Below are 14,607 nucleotides of genomic sequence, written 5' to 3'. Positions count from 1 at the left end.
ACATATACTTATATTTCATAATGACTTATACTTACATTATCAACATAGAATTTTCTCATATGATGAATGACTACATGGTTCACATGGTACATAGGATCACAACATCACGCACCGACACCGCCCCGGCCCGCCTCACGTCGTCGTCGTCAGCACGCCGGCCCGCCTCACATCGTCGTCGTCAGCACGCCGGCCCACCTCACATCGTCGTCGTCAGCACACCGGCCACCGCGCCGACACGTATATATACGTCATTTGTATTCATATGCATGTATATATACGTCGCGGAGCACCGCCGCCCTCGTTCGCCCATGCGTTTCTATGTATACGGTGGAGCACCGTCGCCCTCGTTCACCCATGTGTACAGACATATATACGGCGGAGTGGAGCACTGCCACTCTTGTCACACCACCCTCTCTCGCGTCCTAGTCGATCAACATTCGTATTATTGTTATCGTTAACGCTAAACAATCACACCAGGGCGAACCGCGCTGTTGATGTCACCGACGTGGTTCGCCCTAGTCACCGACGCAATTTGCCCTCGGCCGTTTATGTATAGCCCTAATTCGCCCTAGTACCGACGCAGTTCGCCCTAGTGTGGCGAATTGCGTCCGTGACCGAGGGGCAAGATTTAATAATGCATATTGTTCATAGATTTTACGCATGTAAGCAAAGATTTGACGTACTATATATTGGTTTTGTTTTTTGAAGCTAGATGGCCGACCCGAGAAACATGGATGAGGAGGAGTTGATGATGAATTTGATCAACACTGGCACTCAAGTTGTCGGCGATGATGGTGCTAAAAATAACGTGCAAGAGGATGCAGATGACGGGAGTCAGTACTTAGCTCTTGAACAAAATGAGCAACAACATATTGGCCAAGTATATATTTTTTATTATTAGCTATATATATTATCATATGTCTTATGTGTGCTCATGACATTAAAAATAATGTTTATGTTTTGTAGCCCTCTAGATCGACATCAACAACTACAACAAAGAGTAAAAATGTTCGAGGTCCCAAAAAGCCATTGGAGGGCCGCTTCATCATCTAAGAGTTCAATGTGGATACAGGAGAATCGGGGGGGGCGAATAAAATGAAATTCGTGCACCACTGTGGTTACCTTGTACGGGACCGACACCCAATCAGTACCCGCGAATGGAAGAAGAAGACCAATGCTCCTCATATCAGTTTTATCTCCGATCGTGACAAGACGTTAATTTGGAAAGATGTCTTGGTACATTTCACGCTCCAAACAGATGGTTATGATGATATAATAGATGGTGATGAATTGAAGGAGCGAGTTAGGGATTGGGCAATGAAGAAGATGGCCACCCAGTTTCAGACTTGGAAGAAACACCTATACACGACGTATGTCAAGAAGAACATAGCACCAGATTTTACTGTCCTAGGCCTGATCTCAAAGCAGAGGCCCTATTGGGATGAGTTTGTACAGTACAAGACTTCAGAAGAGGGTGTGAGTCGGGTGATAAAGAACCAACGTAATGCCCAACAGAAGACATACCACCATAAATTGGGATCAGGTGGCTACCCGACTGCCATTAAGAAGTGGAACAAAATGGAAGCAGACCTTCTTGCCAAGGGTATCAGACCAGAATCACTCGAGTGGGGAGAACGTGCAAAGAATTGGTTTTTCACTCATGGAGGAACACTGGACCAGGAGACAGGGAAGTGCGTTTATGGCGCAAGACTGCAAGAAGCAGCAGAAAGATTGTTTTATGCTCAGAGAGCTACTGCTAGTGGTGCGTTCAGGCCCAACAGAGAGAAGGATGAGCTGACATACGCCATCGGGACTATTGAACATGGTGGCCGAACTAGAGGCAAAGGAAGTGTCTCGTGGGAGCATGGATTCCCTCAGGACAGATCTTCCTACAGAAGCCGCCAGAGAAAGAAGGAAGAAGAGGCATAGCGGCTCCAGAGGTTGGAGGAAGCGGTGCGTGAAGCACAGGAGCGGGAAAAAAACCTTGAAGCGAGAATGTAGGAGGAAATCAGAAGGCAAGTGCAAATAGCAGTGAGTGCAAGTAAGCAGGCATCAGAGCCAGGAATCAACATTAGCCAATCTGTTCAATTGAAAAGCAGCTGCGCTTCCACGGAGATACCAAATCAAGGGGACACAGGACTGCGCTTCCCTATGGATGACGTCACTGAACCTTGTATATCGTGTGAGCTACACATTCCGAAGGGGAATTCCACAATCAAGGTGGCTATCGGTCTTGTTAATCCTATCGACCGAACCAAGACACCAAGGATTCATGGGAATATAATCCAAGAAGGATATGCTACCATCTTAGTAGATAAAGCTGAAAAAGGTTTTAGTGATTTGCCTCTTGACAATCCTGGAGGTGATGGCGAGAAAACTCTAGGAGAAGCAGAGAAGACATTCATTCTATGGCGCAAGCGCTACATCATTATTCCTAGGATGTCGGCTCCACCTCCTCCTGAACTACCTCACCATAGGTACATGCGGATGAAAACACTACATCATTAATTTGTATTGGCTTAAATAATTAACAATCTGCTCATAATAATATGTTATTCCTTTTTTTGTAGCAGATCCTCCCCCAACCTAAATCCAATTGTTCAATCGCCAGATCATCATAGTGCTCTGTACGATGACATTGTGTTGGAAGGCGAGGCTGCATCCACACCATCTCCAAGGAGGTCTCCAACGCCGCTGCCGTCACCTCCAAGGAGGTCTCCAACGCCGCTGCCAACACCTCCAAGGAGGTCTCCAACGCCTCCCCCGCCCCCGCCTACCAAGAAGCCTAGCAAGAGGCCAGCCCCGCAAACGAAGAACCAGTCCCCGTCGGCAAAGAAAGCCACCGTGAAACCAAGGGCTATTCCCAAAATAATATCTGAAGAGAAGGAAGAAGGAACTGATGCATATAAAAAAGATATGTCTAGATTCTATGACAAACTTAAAAAGAATCAAGAAGCAAGGAGAAACCCGGAGAAACCGTACTTCTTCGTAGCTCCAGATATTCTAAGAAAAAGGGTGCCCTCTTACCAGCAACAACAGCGGGAATCTCGTAAGCCGTCCAAATCAACGTTATCGGACTATGACCGCACTCTCACCAAGTCAATTGAGGCGGCACAGAAAAAGAAGCGGGCATGGAAAGGAGTTGCCCAACTCAGACAACAAGCGCACCAATCAGTCCCCTCGCTAGTTGTTGGTAATGAATATGGTTCGAATTTAGGATTAATGCATCAGGCAAACATACCTCTGGATGTCGATTTGGATCACCTTGGTGAATTTGTTGATGAGACTGGTCTCGACCTTTACCAGATGTTTGGTGATGGAAACATTGAGAGTGCGGCGGAGGTTGGTATTTGGAAGAAAAAATTTGTACTAGGCCAGAGTCTATACAACCCTCAAGCCTTATCTGATCTGGGGATGCAAATGTACCTGCTAAACAAGTGGTACATGTAGGCGTCTACCGGTGGAGACTTCTGAGTTGGTGTCAGAATTAGAGACGAACATTGGTTCCGTGGCGATGATGTCATGTATGTTGACTTTGCAGAATTTCATCAACTATGCCACCTGACCTCTCTGGACAAAGTTATCATTAGCTGCTATTGCCTGTAAGTAATAATTCTTTCGATCTATTATTAAACTCATCATATGTGTGTATATGCATATAAATTATCCTAACAAGTACTATATATATGCAGATTTACAATGACAGAGCTCAGATTAATGAGTGTTATGCGTTATATCCTATAAACACATGCAGCAATCACTGGATATTGATGGACATCGATCTGGTGAAAAGTCACTTGATAATCTATGACTCGATGAGAAAACCACAACAAGACTACCAAGATATGATAGATATTATCCAGAGGTAATTTTGGTATCTCTAGCAACTATATATACACACAAACATGATGATTAACTATATATGATGACGTGGCAAATTTTTTATTGGGCAGTGTTTGGAAAACATTTATTGAGAAGCAACACATGGGAAAATGCAAAGCACCACTGAATGTAATCCCTTTGAAAGTAAGTCCCCTAAATCGCATCATCTTTATTAATTAAACATATAGCTTTCACCGGATCACCAGATTGGATGACAAATCTTTTTCTCGTAAAGTGGTGTCTGAGGCAGGAACAGGGGAACAACTACTGTGGTTACTATGTTTGCAAGTTTATCAAGGTGGTCTCCCAAAGAACTCCTACAGAGAGACTCAAAGTACGTTAAAAATACACTATATATTCATTTAATTATTATTATTGATTGTGTTACTATGTCTTTATATATATATATATATATATATATATATATATATATATATATATGTACATATATTAATTTATTTTCCTTTAATTTAAACCTGTAGACTCGATGGTTGGAGGAAAAGGTCATACGGTAAGACCAAATCAAAGCAATTCAAGAGTCTATAGCCGGATTTTTTAATGAGCAGGTCATCGATTCCAAGGGCGAGTTCTACTTCGACCCAACACTGCCATTGAAGCCAAGCTAGAGGATGAGAGAAAACTTGTTATATCACAACAACTGTAATGCAATCTTTTTGTAACATATGCACATAAAATAATATAATGTAAAATACACATATGCATGCATGCATGTAAATATATATATATGATGCATGCATGCATATATATATATATATATATATATATATATATATATATATATATATATTTCTATGCTTGAATTGTGTGATTTAATACGTTCATTGTGCTTGAACCGAAATATACTATACGCCCGTATAAATGTATAATTAGCAGCGTACAATACGACTTCGAAAACCTATTTTGAAAATAAAACAAAAAAATGAAAAGAAAAGAAAAAAGAAAAAAACCTTTAGTCCCGGTTCGTATTACCAACCGGGACTAAAAGTGCCGACCATCGTGGCATGTCATGAGGCACCTTTAGTCCCGGTTGATGTTACCCACCGAAACTAAAGATCCTCCTTTAGTCCCGATTCCTGACTCGGGACTAAAGGACCCCCTTTAGTCCCGAATACTTTCTCGGATGGAGAACCTGAACTAGAGAGGTAAGTAAAGCTCGGTTCTCTACCGGTGCTTAAAGCGCTAGTGCGGCGCGGGTCTGGCGGCTGGATGCGTGTGTGGTAAAGGAGCCATCCGTCAACGTCCTAGCTGGTAAAGGAGGTCCATCCATGCCTTCATGCCTACTAGCTAGAGTTTTGCTTCTAGAAGGCAGCAGCATTTCGACAGCGAAGTTGGAGCACATGCACGATCCATCGACCGTGCAAACACAAGGGCCCCACGACAAATGCATGCGCCGCTCAACTTGAGAAAAAAAGGCACAAAGTTTCTCTAGACGCGCGCTGAGATGTAAAGCAAATAACATGTGTACAGTTAAAAGCCACCAGGCACCAGGCCCCTTCAAATATGCTCCCTCCGGCATGGTAGCATTCAAAATTTATCCTCAAATATAATACATTCTACAGGACAAAAACCAGTTTTACATTAAATACTTTTCATTTATCAATCAATCACCATTAATCACGTTGATAATAGTGTCTAATTAGAAAATAAAATGAAGATACACGTTTCTTTTATGTTCTCTCTTAATTTGTTTTAAAATTCTTAGAATGCACTGTATTACAGAAGAGAGGGAGCTCATATTCAATCAATCTAGCTAGCTGGTCCCCACTAGAAAAAGAAAATCTGACCATGCAATCATGCATGTTATCCAGGGAAAAAAAAGAACACTGTGGAATCATATGCGGCGTCGGTGTCACAGGTAGGCAACGTCAGGTTATACCGCCACGTCTGGACCGAACGTAGGAATCATGTTAATTATCTCTCTGAAGGGACTGGACGTCTGGACTCTGGACCGGAGCCTAGCTTCCACGGTTTTATGCATCCTGATGACTCATCCGGGGACATCTTAATCTGAGATTGAGGCTCAAATCAAGGACCATATATCTCTTGTTTACCTAGCTTCTAGAAACATTTCAGCAGTATAGTTGCAATAAACAACACACTGATGGGTATAGTGCAAAACATCACATAGGCCTAGCTAGGCCCCCACCACGGATAGTTAAATTAATAACAACCAATCTAGTGCACACTAGAAAATCCAAAGAGATTGGGCGTTACTTGCCTCATGTGATTGTTTTTTTTTTTTAAACAATGGGAGCAAGGGTAATTGTGGTAAGCAACGCCGCATACACGTCGCCCGTGCCGCGCCAAAGGCACCCGCCGCCGGGAAGAAGGTGCCGGCTCGTCACCGGCGTCTGGCGTCGCCGGCCTGCCGCCCCCCAGCCAACCGGCCATTAGATTGAGCGTGATGATTGATGACACACGCAGGCGCGCGCTGGTCGATTTATTTTCGCTCAAGACCAGTTCGTTATTACACTACAAGCCATGGCCATTTCCAGTACAGAGCAGTGTCAGCACGGCGCCACAGCCACAGCCACAGCCCAGTAGCCCACAGCTCTGCATTTCGGGGCGGGCAACCGCATACGGATCAGGCGACGCGGCGGCACAGCGTGAGCCCGTCGGCGATGGCGATCTGGCAGACGTGCACGCGGGGATCAGCGGCGATGGCGACGTTGAACTCCCTGGTGGCCGCGGCGAGCGGCTCATCGGGGGACGCGACCACCGAGCCGCTCCACAGCGTGTTGTCGTAGGCGATGAGGCCCCCGACCCTGACCAGCTGCAGCAGCCGCTCGTGGTAGTTGAGGAAGTTCACCTTGTCCGCGTCCACGAACGCGAAGTCGAACCAGCCCTTGTTCACCTCCTGCAAGACAAAATCGCAGCGGCCGGCATCATCTCTGCACCGCGAGAACATTTGCACATGGATGCGGTTCTGTGTAATTTCTCTTCACCTCGGCCACCATCTGGTCCAGCACGGGCAGCGCGAGCCCGACATGGAAGTCGATCTTGTGCGCCACGCCGTGTTGAACCCAGAGTCAGTAATCGTGTCAGTCATTTAGGTGTGCATTAGGTGTTACATTTTGATGTTCAGCATGTTTGTAATTAGCGTAGAATCCTGGGTGTGTGGCGATTGCACACGCACTCGCCAGGACCGCGTCTTCAGGGCCACCTCCGCCATGGCTGGCACGCCGTGCATGTCGCACGGGCTCCGGAAATGACGGCGCACCGTGCAGCGCCCAACCGTGGCGGGGGGGAGGCGATCCAGGCCTACAAGGCCAAGTTGAATGCATGAACAAAGCTGCGCATTCGCAGTGAACCGAAACTGTTCTCTCTCTCGCGTGTATCGCTCGCTCGCCGCCGTAGAGTTTTTAGTTGACGCGGTCACCACTCGCCGGTGTTCCGCCTCGCCGGGCTCCTCGACGGAGCAGCGGTTCCAACAGTCTGGCATCAGAGCTGGTTTATGCAATACGACGGCAGCGTAAGCCCACCAAGAGAGCCACCGCGCAAGAAATTCGTCGTTCCCAAGAAATCGCCATCACCAAGCACCATGGGCGACACCCAACCCTCAAACAGCACCGGCGGCGTCAAGGAGAGCTCACTCCTCTGGCCGATGCTGACCACCGACAACTACACCGAATGGGCGATGCTGATGCAGTGCAACTACGAGGCTTTGGAGATCTGGGGGGTGATCGACCCAGGTACCAATCCCAAGCGGGCGCAAGATCGGCAAGCGATGAGCGCACTCTTGCGCTCAGTCCCGAAGGAGATGTGGCAGTCGCTGGGGAGGAAGGCGACGGTGAAGGAGGCGTGGGAGGCGGTGAAGACGATGCGGATCGGCGCGGATCGCGTCAAGGAGGTGAACGCCCAAAGGCTCTTGAAGGAATTCGAGAACATTGCCTTCAAGGAGGGCGAATGCATCGATCAATTCGGCATGCGCATCACCAATCTCGTCGGCAACCTGAAAACTCTCGGTGAGAACATTGACGATGTCCGCGTAGTGAAGAAATTTCTTCGCGTGGTGCCGCCTCGCTTCACACAGGTGGTAGTATCCATCGAGATGTTCGTCGATCTCAAGACCTTGACGGTGGAGGAGTTGATCGGGAGGTTGCGGGCCGCGGAGGAGCGGTTCGAGGACAAGACGGAGGCCGTCACCGACAAGATGGGGCGGTTGATGATGGCCGAAGAAGACTGGATGGAGAAGCACAAGCATCGCTTCCTCTCGGGGTCCAAGCCCGGAGGGAGCGGCGCGGGCGGCGGTGCTCCTAAGAACAAGGCGGCGGCACGACCTGATGGCGGCACCTCGAAACCGGTCAAGTTGACCTCCGAGGGCACGCCACGTCGCAAAGGTCGGTGCCGGAACTGTGGCATCTATGGCCACTGGGAGCAAGACTGCAAGCGCCCGAGAAAAGACAAGAAAAAGGAGCAGGCTCCACCGGAGGCCAACATCGCCGTCGGCGGCGGTGATCAGGTGGGTGCGCTGATGCTGGCCACGTGTGACGTCATGCACGGGCCATCACAGTGTGTTCACCTGATGGAGGAGAAGGTTGTACCGGTGGACGTCCCTAATGGCGTCTGGGTGCTCGACACTGGGGCGAGCAATCACATGACGGGATCACTGTCAGCACTGTCACAGCTTGACAGCAGTGTTCAAGGGACAGTCAAGTTTGGAGATGGCTCCACCGTCCGAATCAAAGGTATGGGTTCAGTAATTATGCAAGATCGAAATCAGAATCACAAAGTTCTTACTGAAGTATACTACATACCTGAATTGAAAAGCAACATTGTTAGCTTGGGCCAGTTGGAAGAAAAGGGGTTCAGATATGTGGGAGAAAATGGAAAATTATGTGTTTATGATCAGGATCGTACCTTGTTAATCTCTGCACCTAGAGTTGGAAATAGACTGTATCTAGCTAAGTTCAGTTTGACACCTCCAGTTTGTTTGCTTGCACAGTCTGAAAATTTGTCTTGGCTTTGGCATGCTCGATTTGGACACCTGAATTTTAGATCACTAAACATGTTGGGTGCTAAGTCAATGGTTGTTGGGATGCCATGTGTCAAGGAGGTGGAGAAGGTATGTGATGGGTGTGTCCTAGGTAAACAGCATAGAAAGCCATTCCCACAAGTGTCAAACTTCAGAGCAGAAAAAGGGCTAGAATTAGTTCATGCAGACCTATGTGGAAAAATAACACCAGAGAGCATTGGGGGAGCTTCTTTTTTTCTGTTGGTGGTGGATGACCACAGCAGATATATGTGGATTGAAATGCTTAAGTCCAAAGACCAAGCCTTTGAGTGTTTCAAGAAGATTATGCTAAGAGCTGAGAGTGAGTCTGGTGAAAAATTAAAAGCCTTGAGAACAGACAGAGGTGGTGAATTCACTTCAAACATGTTCTCAGTTTTCTGCAGCAATGGTGGAATCAAGCACTACACCACAGCCCCATATACACCACAGCAAAATGGGGTTGTGGAAAGAAGAAATCAATCAGTAGTAGAAATGGCAAGGTGTCTGCTGAAAGCCATGAGGGTTCCATCAGTGTTTTGGGGTGAAGCTGTCAGAACAGCTGTATATTTGCTAAATAGGTGTCCTACCAAGGCCCTAAGTGGCAAAACACTTTTTGAAGTTTGGCATGGAAAGAAACCAGTAGTGAGTCACTTGAAAGTATTTGGTTGTGTTGCAAATGTAAAGAAAGTTGGGCCTGGTGTCAATAAGCTATCTGACAGATCCAGCAAGATGGTCATGATAGGCTATGAATCAGGTACTAAAGGTTACAGATTGTTTGATCCTTCCTCTAACAGGTTGGTGGTGAGCAGAGATGTCTTATTTGAAGAAAATGTACCCTGGGATTGGAACAATACACAATGCAGCACAGATCAGCAAGTGACAGATTCATTTGTTGTTCACTATGAGTTGTCTGACCAAAATCCGATAACAGGCCAAAATGCAGAAAATGCAGACAATGCTGGTACCCCAGTTGCAGCTCAAGGGGGTGACTCACCAGCAGATCAAGGGAGTAATGTGAGCCACAATCACTCACCTAACTCCCCAAATGCTCCAAGATCCAATGCAGCACCAGCTATGCAGTATGCAACTCCACCAAGCCAACATTCAGAGGACACCTATGGTGGACCACTCAGATTCAGAAAACTTGATGATATTTTCAACAATACAGAAGAGTTGGAAGAATATGAGTATAGTGGAGTTTGCTTACTCGCAGCAGATGAGCCAGCTAGTGTGGATGAAGCATTGGAAGATAAATGCTGGGTTGAAGCAATGAACAGTGAATTGAGGTCTATAGAAGAAAACAACACTTGGTGCTATACTAATCTGCCAAAGGGTCACAGAGCCATAGGTTTGAAATGGGTTTACAAGGTGAAAAGGGATCCGGAGGGCAATATAGTCAAGCACAAAGCTAGACTTGTTGCAAAAGGCTATGCTCAAAAACATGGAGTGGATTATGAGGAGGTTTTTGCTCCTGTAGCTAGGCTTGAAACTGTCAGACTCATGTTGGCACTTGCTGCAAGTGGAAAATGGGAGGTGCATCACATGGATGTGAAGTCTGCTTTTCTAAATGGTGAGCTACAGGAAGAGGTATATGTACAGCAGCCTCCTGGTTTTCAGAATTCCAAGCAGTCTGGAAAAGTTTTGAAACTGTCAAAGGCACTATATGGCCTGAAACAAGCACCCAGGGCTTGGAATGCCAAGCTGGATCAAGAACTTGTGAAGCTAGGGTTTTGCAAAAGCAGTGAAGAACATGCAGTCTACAAGAGAGGAAGTGGGGATAACTTGCTGCTTCTAGGAGTGTATGTTGATGATCTAGTCATCTGTGGGCCTGATAAGAATAGAATCCATGAATTCAAGCAACAGATGAGCAAGACTTTCAGCATGAGTGACTTGGGACTGCTAAGCTATTATCTGGGAATGGAGGTGAGGCAGAAGCCTGGTGTAATAACCATTTGTCAAAGAGCATATGCAGCGAAAATAGTAGAGCAATGTGGCATGACTGGTTGCAATACTGTGGATACACCCATGGAGCAAAATTGCAAGTTAATACCTGGGAGGCCTGATCTAGTCAGAGATGTGACAAAGTTTAGAAGCTTTGTGGGAAGTTTGAGGTACTTAGTGAACACTAGACCTGACATTGCTTACTCTGTTGGAATGGTCAGTAGGTTCATGGAGTCACCTACCTCTGAACATTGGGCAGCTCTGAAGAGAATTGTCAGGTATATTGCAGGGACTACTCAGTATGGCTGCAAGTATACTTGTAAATCATTGATGAACCTGAAACTGTTGGGTTACTCAGATAGTGACCATGCTGGTGACTTGGAGAAGAGGAAGAGCACATCAGGTGTAGTGTTTTTCTTGAATGGAAATGTGGTAACCTGGACCTCACAGAAACAAAGGCCAGTGACACTGTCAAGTTGTGAAGCCGAGTATGTTGCTGCAGCTTCAGCAGCCTGTCAGGGTGTTTGGCTGGTCAGACTTATTGCAGATCTCACTGACCAGAATCTTCAGAAGTTCAAGCTTCTCATGGACAGCAAATCTGCCATTGAGCTGAGCAAGAATCCAGTATATCATGAAAGGAGCAAACACATTGACACACGCTACCACTTCATCAGGGAGTGTGTTGCTGATGGGATTGCAGAGGTGGATCATGTTAGCACCGACAGACAGCTTGCAGATATCTTGACGAAGCCTTTGGGAAGGATCAAATTCGTTGAAATGCGTCAACAGCTGGGAGTTGGGAACATGTGTCACGATTAAGGGGGTGAAATGTTGAACCCAGAGTCAGTAATCGTGTCAGTCATTTAGGTGTGCATTAGGTGTTACATTTTGATGTTCAGCATGTTTGTAATTAGCGTAGAATCCTGGGTGTGTGGCGATTGCACACGCACTCGCCAGGACCGCGTCTTCAGGGCCACCTCCGCCATGGCTGGCACGCCGTGCATGTCGCACGGGCTCCGGAAATGACGGCGCACCGTGCAGCGCCCAACCGTGGCGGGGGGGAGGCGATCCAGGCCTACAAGGCCAAGTTGAATGCATGAACAAAGCTGCGCATTCGCAGTGAACCGAAACTGTTCTCTCTCTCGCGTGTATCGCTCGCTCGCCGCCGTAGAGTTTTTAGTTGACGCGGTCACCACTCGCCGGTGTTCCGCCTCGCCGGGCTCCTCGACGGAGCAGCGGTTCCAACACGCCGGCCTTCTGGATCACCGGCAATCCTATCTGGTCGTAGCTCTCGCGGGTAACGTCGATGGCCACGATCTGCCGCGCCAAACACGGCGACCAAGGATTGGAAAGTCGCTGATCCCCAACACAAACAGATTGGAAAGTCGCAGTGATGAAGTGGTCACGCACGCACTGACCTTGCCATCGTCAGGGAGGGCGAGGGCGGTGGCGAGCAGCGAGTAGCCGGTGAAGACGCCGACCTCGACGGCATTCTTGGCGCCGAGCATCTCGATCAGGAGCCCCAGCAGCTGCACCTCGTCCGGCGACGCCGCCATGCCAGCCCTGCAGCGCGTCTCAGCGCATCCGGACAGACGTCAAACACGTACCGTGCAAGAAGCGCTCCGAGCGCAGGCCAACGCACGGAACGAGCAGCTAGCGGATCCGTGGGCGTGACTCACATGGGGTGGGTGGCGGTGGCGACGCGAAGCTCCCGCAGGCAGTCCGGCTCGCGCGGGAACACGGTGGATTCCAGTATGTACTAGACGAAGCGAAGAAAGGTAATCGCCGACGAGCGGTTATGAAGTCTCGTGGGATGAAACATTGCTTGGTGCTTCGGATGGGTTACCTGATACAGTGATTGGCTCTTGAGGAGGGTCTTGCTGTGGAGGCTGCTCCCAGCAGCCGTCTTGTTGCCTTCTCCAGCGCCGGTGGAAGCCATCCTCCGACGGAAGGTTTTGCTATCCGGCGATGTTGTTGCGGGGAGGTCGGAAGGAGACAAGGAGTTGTTTTGTTGTCTTCAAGTTGCCGGCCGGAGGGTAGGCCATCATTCTATATACTCCTCTAATAGAAACAAGGTTAACCTCGCAAGAGGAAACGTGTGGGCCTCCACCGTATGGGATTGGGCTCTGAACTGTAAGGCAACTTATGTGAGATGTATTTTATGGTCCGACGGGCCCAAAGGACCGAAAGGCGCGAGACATCAGTGACCCCTTAGGTTTCGTTAAAAACGTGTTTCCAGCAGAGACAGAGCACCAGGCAAAAGAAATGTGCTCTGTCACAAGCTGCTCATGGGAACATGAGATGCTCCCTCCTGCGCTAGGGTACTGCAGCACAAAACGACGCGCCGAACAATCTAGGAGCATGCCAATCCTGTGAGGGTAGGGATGAAGGCAAGGACAGTGTCACAATAGCCACATTTGCATCACTGCAATTTGCATGGCATATGCAAGAACAACCGTACAACTGTCCAAGCGTCTGTCATGAGAACAGTCTGATTGTCTGAACTTCTGAAGGCCAATGGGCAATGGCACCTCATCATATGCATAACTTATGTAGAGATTGGAATAGAACTTCCTTTTTTTAAAATGGTGCCTCATCATGGTAAGTGCTCACTGGTCACTGGGAATCCTTGCGGCTAACCAACAGATCGAGGAGATGGATCCGAGTCACAAGTAGTGCATTCCGTCCATGGTATTTATGTCGGGCCTATTAGTTTGATCTCTACCAATTGGCCCAACGGTCAATTGGGCCCTTGGATCAACACCCTGATTAGGGGCGTCCAACCACTCAATGATTTGTGGGCCCCTATCGCACAGCACCATAAAAAGGAAGTTGGGGCTGGGCATGAGGTATGAGGTTGACCTGAGCCACCGCAACCTACCTATAGAGAAACCTAACCCGATCTAGAGGGAACGGTGCTGCCAGCGGCGGGAAGTGCCACCACCGGACCGCGGCACCTCGAGTCACCGTCGGTCGCCGTCACTGCACTGCGCCTGCACTACTACTACGACTCTAGTGGCCATGTCGCTATGGCGCCATGGCCGTGGCTACATATGATGAAGTACATCACCAAGTCTCCCTCTCCCAATTCATGCATTAAGCTAAGTCCTACTCACTTATCTACACCTAGAATAGTTTTCGATTCTATCATTGGTATCGGAGCCTAGGTTGCTAGTTTGTAGATCTAGTTAGAGGTGGCAGCAATTTAGAAGTAGATGAGAAAGATTCAATTCGGATCGAGACAGAGGGTTCCTAACCCAAACCCCAGTCGGGGTGAAGAAATCAGAAGAAAGAGGTTCAATTTGGTCGATTTGGATCGACCCAAACACGAACCCTAACACTAACCCGCAAATAGTCGGTGGGGAAGATGAACAGTGGGTTCGGCCAAACCTTAACCGGCTGAATCTACGACCGAGGAAGGGGAAGAAGCAAAGAGACAGAGGGTTTGAACCCTAACTCAAACTCCAAGCACTAACCCGAACCCTAATCCATCGGGGAAGAAAAACAGTAACCGATATCTAACCCTAACCCTAAATCGGATCAGCTCCGAGAAGAAGGGAAACAAGATGTGAACAGAGAGAAGAAAGAAGGGGAAAAGGGGAAGGGCATGGGAGGTGGCTCGCCGGCCTCCACTCACCGGGTCACCCATGAAGGACCTCAGCGCCGGTATAGACCGACCGCGCTAGGGCACCGCTGCCAGTCCACTCGACGATGGCGCACTCACCCGCTAGGGAGTGCACACGCCGGTGAGGGGGCCGGCAATGGTGCCA

The 14,607-nt window shown here is 48.3% G+C and overlaps 1 protein-coding gene across 2 annotated transcripts; it reads right to left on the bottom strand.

The window, feature by feature from the left end:
* Positions 1 to 6,096: 6,096 nt before the first annotated feature.
* On the bottom strand, positions 6,097 to 12,923 carry LOC136483659 (caffeoyl-CoA O-methyltransferase-like). 2 transcript variants are annotated; one of them, XM_066480784.1, is made up of 6 exons: positions 12,684 to 12,923; positions 12,517 to 12,596; positions 12,256 to 12,400; positions 12,090 to 12,154; positions 6,849 to 6,918; positions 6,097 to 6,760 (listed from the first exon to the last, which is right to left on the bottom strand). In XM_066480784.1, exons 1-6 carry the CDS (start codon positions 12,774 to 12,776, stop codon positions 6,488 to 6,490), a joined length of 726 nt encoding a protein of 241 aa, XP_066336881.1. In that variant the 5' UTR covers positions 12,777 to 12,923; the 3' UTR covers positions 6,097 to 6,487. The 2 variants fall into 2 exon arrangements, with proteins under 2 accessions (XP_066336881.1, XP_066336882.1); XM_066480785.1 differs by lacking the exons at positions 6,849 to 6,918; positions 12,090 to 12,154 and having other exon boundaries at positions 12,684 to 12,917.
* Between the last annotated feature and the right edge of the window lie 1,684 nt (positions 12,924 to 14,607).

Source organism: Miscanthus floridulus, chromosome 9 (assembly GCF_019320115.1).
Source record: "Miscanthus floridulus cultivar M001 chromosome 9, ASM1932011v1, whole genome shotgun sequence".
Taxonomy (NCBI): Eukaryota; Viridiplantae; Streptophyta; class Magnoliopsida; order Poales; family Poaceae; genus Miscanthus; species Miscanthus floridulus.
The sequence above is the reverse complement of the archived record's forward strand: the minus strand, read 5'-3'. Positions and strand labels throughout refer to the sequence as shown.

What these genes read in the sequence shown, in the direction of transcription:
- LOC136483659 (XM_066480784.1), bottom strand. Translation starts at nt 12,776, where the DNA reads ATGGCTTCCACCGGCGCTGGAGAAGGCAACAAGACGGCTGCTGGGAGC. An exon ending in GCCACCGCCACCCACCCCAT is followed by an intron (nt 12,401 to 12,516) that starts GTGAGTCACGCC and finishes GACGCGCTGCAG; the next exon opens with GGCTGGCATGGCGGCGTCGC. An exon ending in TTGCCGGTGATCCAGAAGGC is followed by an intron (nt 6,919 to 12,089) that starts CGGCGTGTTGGA and finishes CTGGGTTCAACA; the next exon opens with CGGCGTGGCGCACAAGATCG.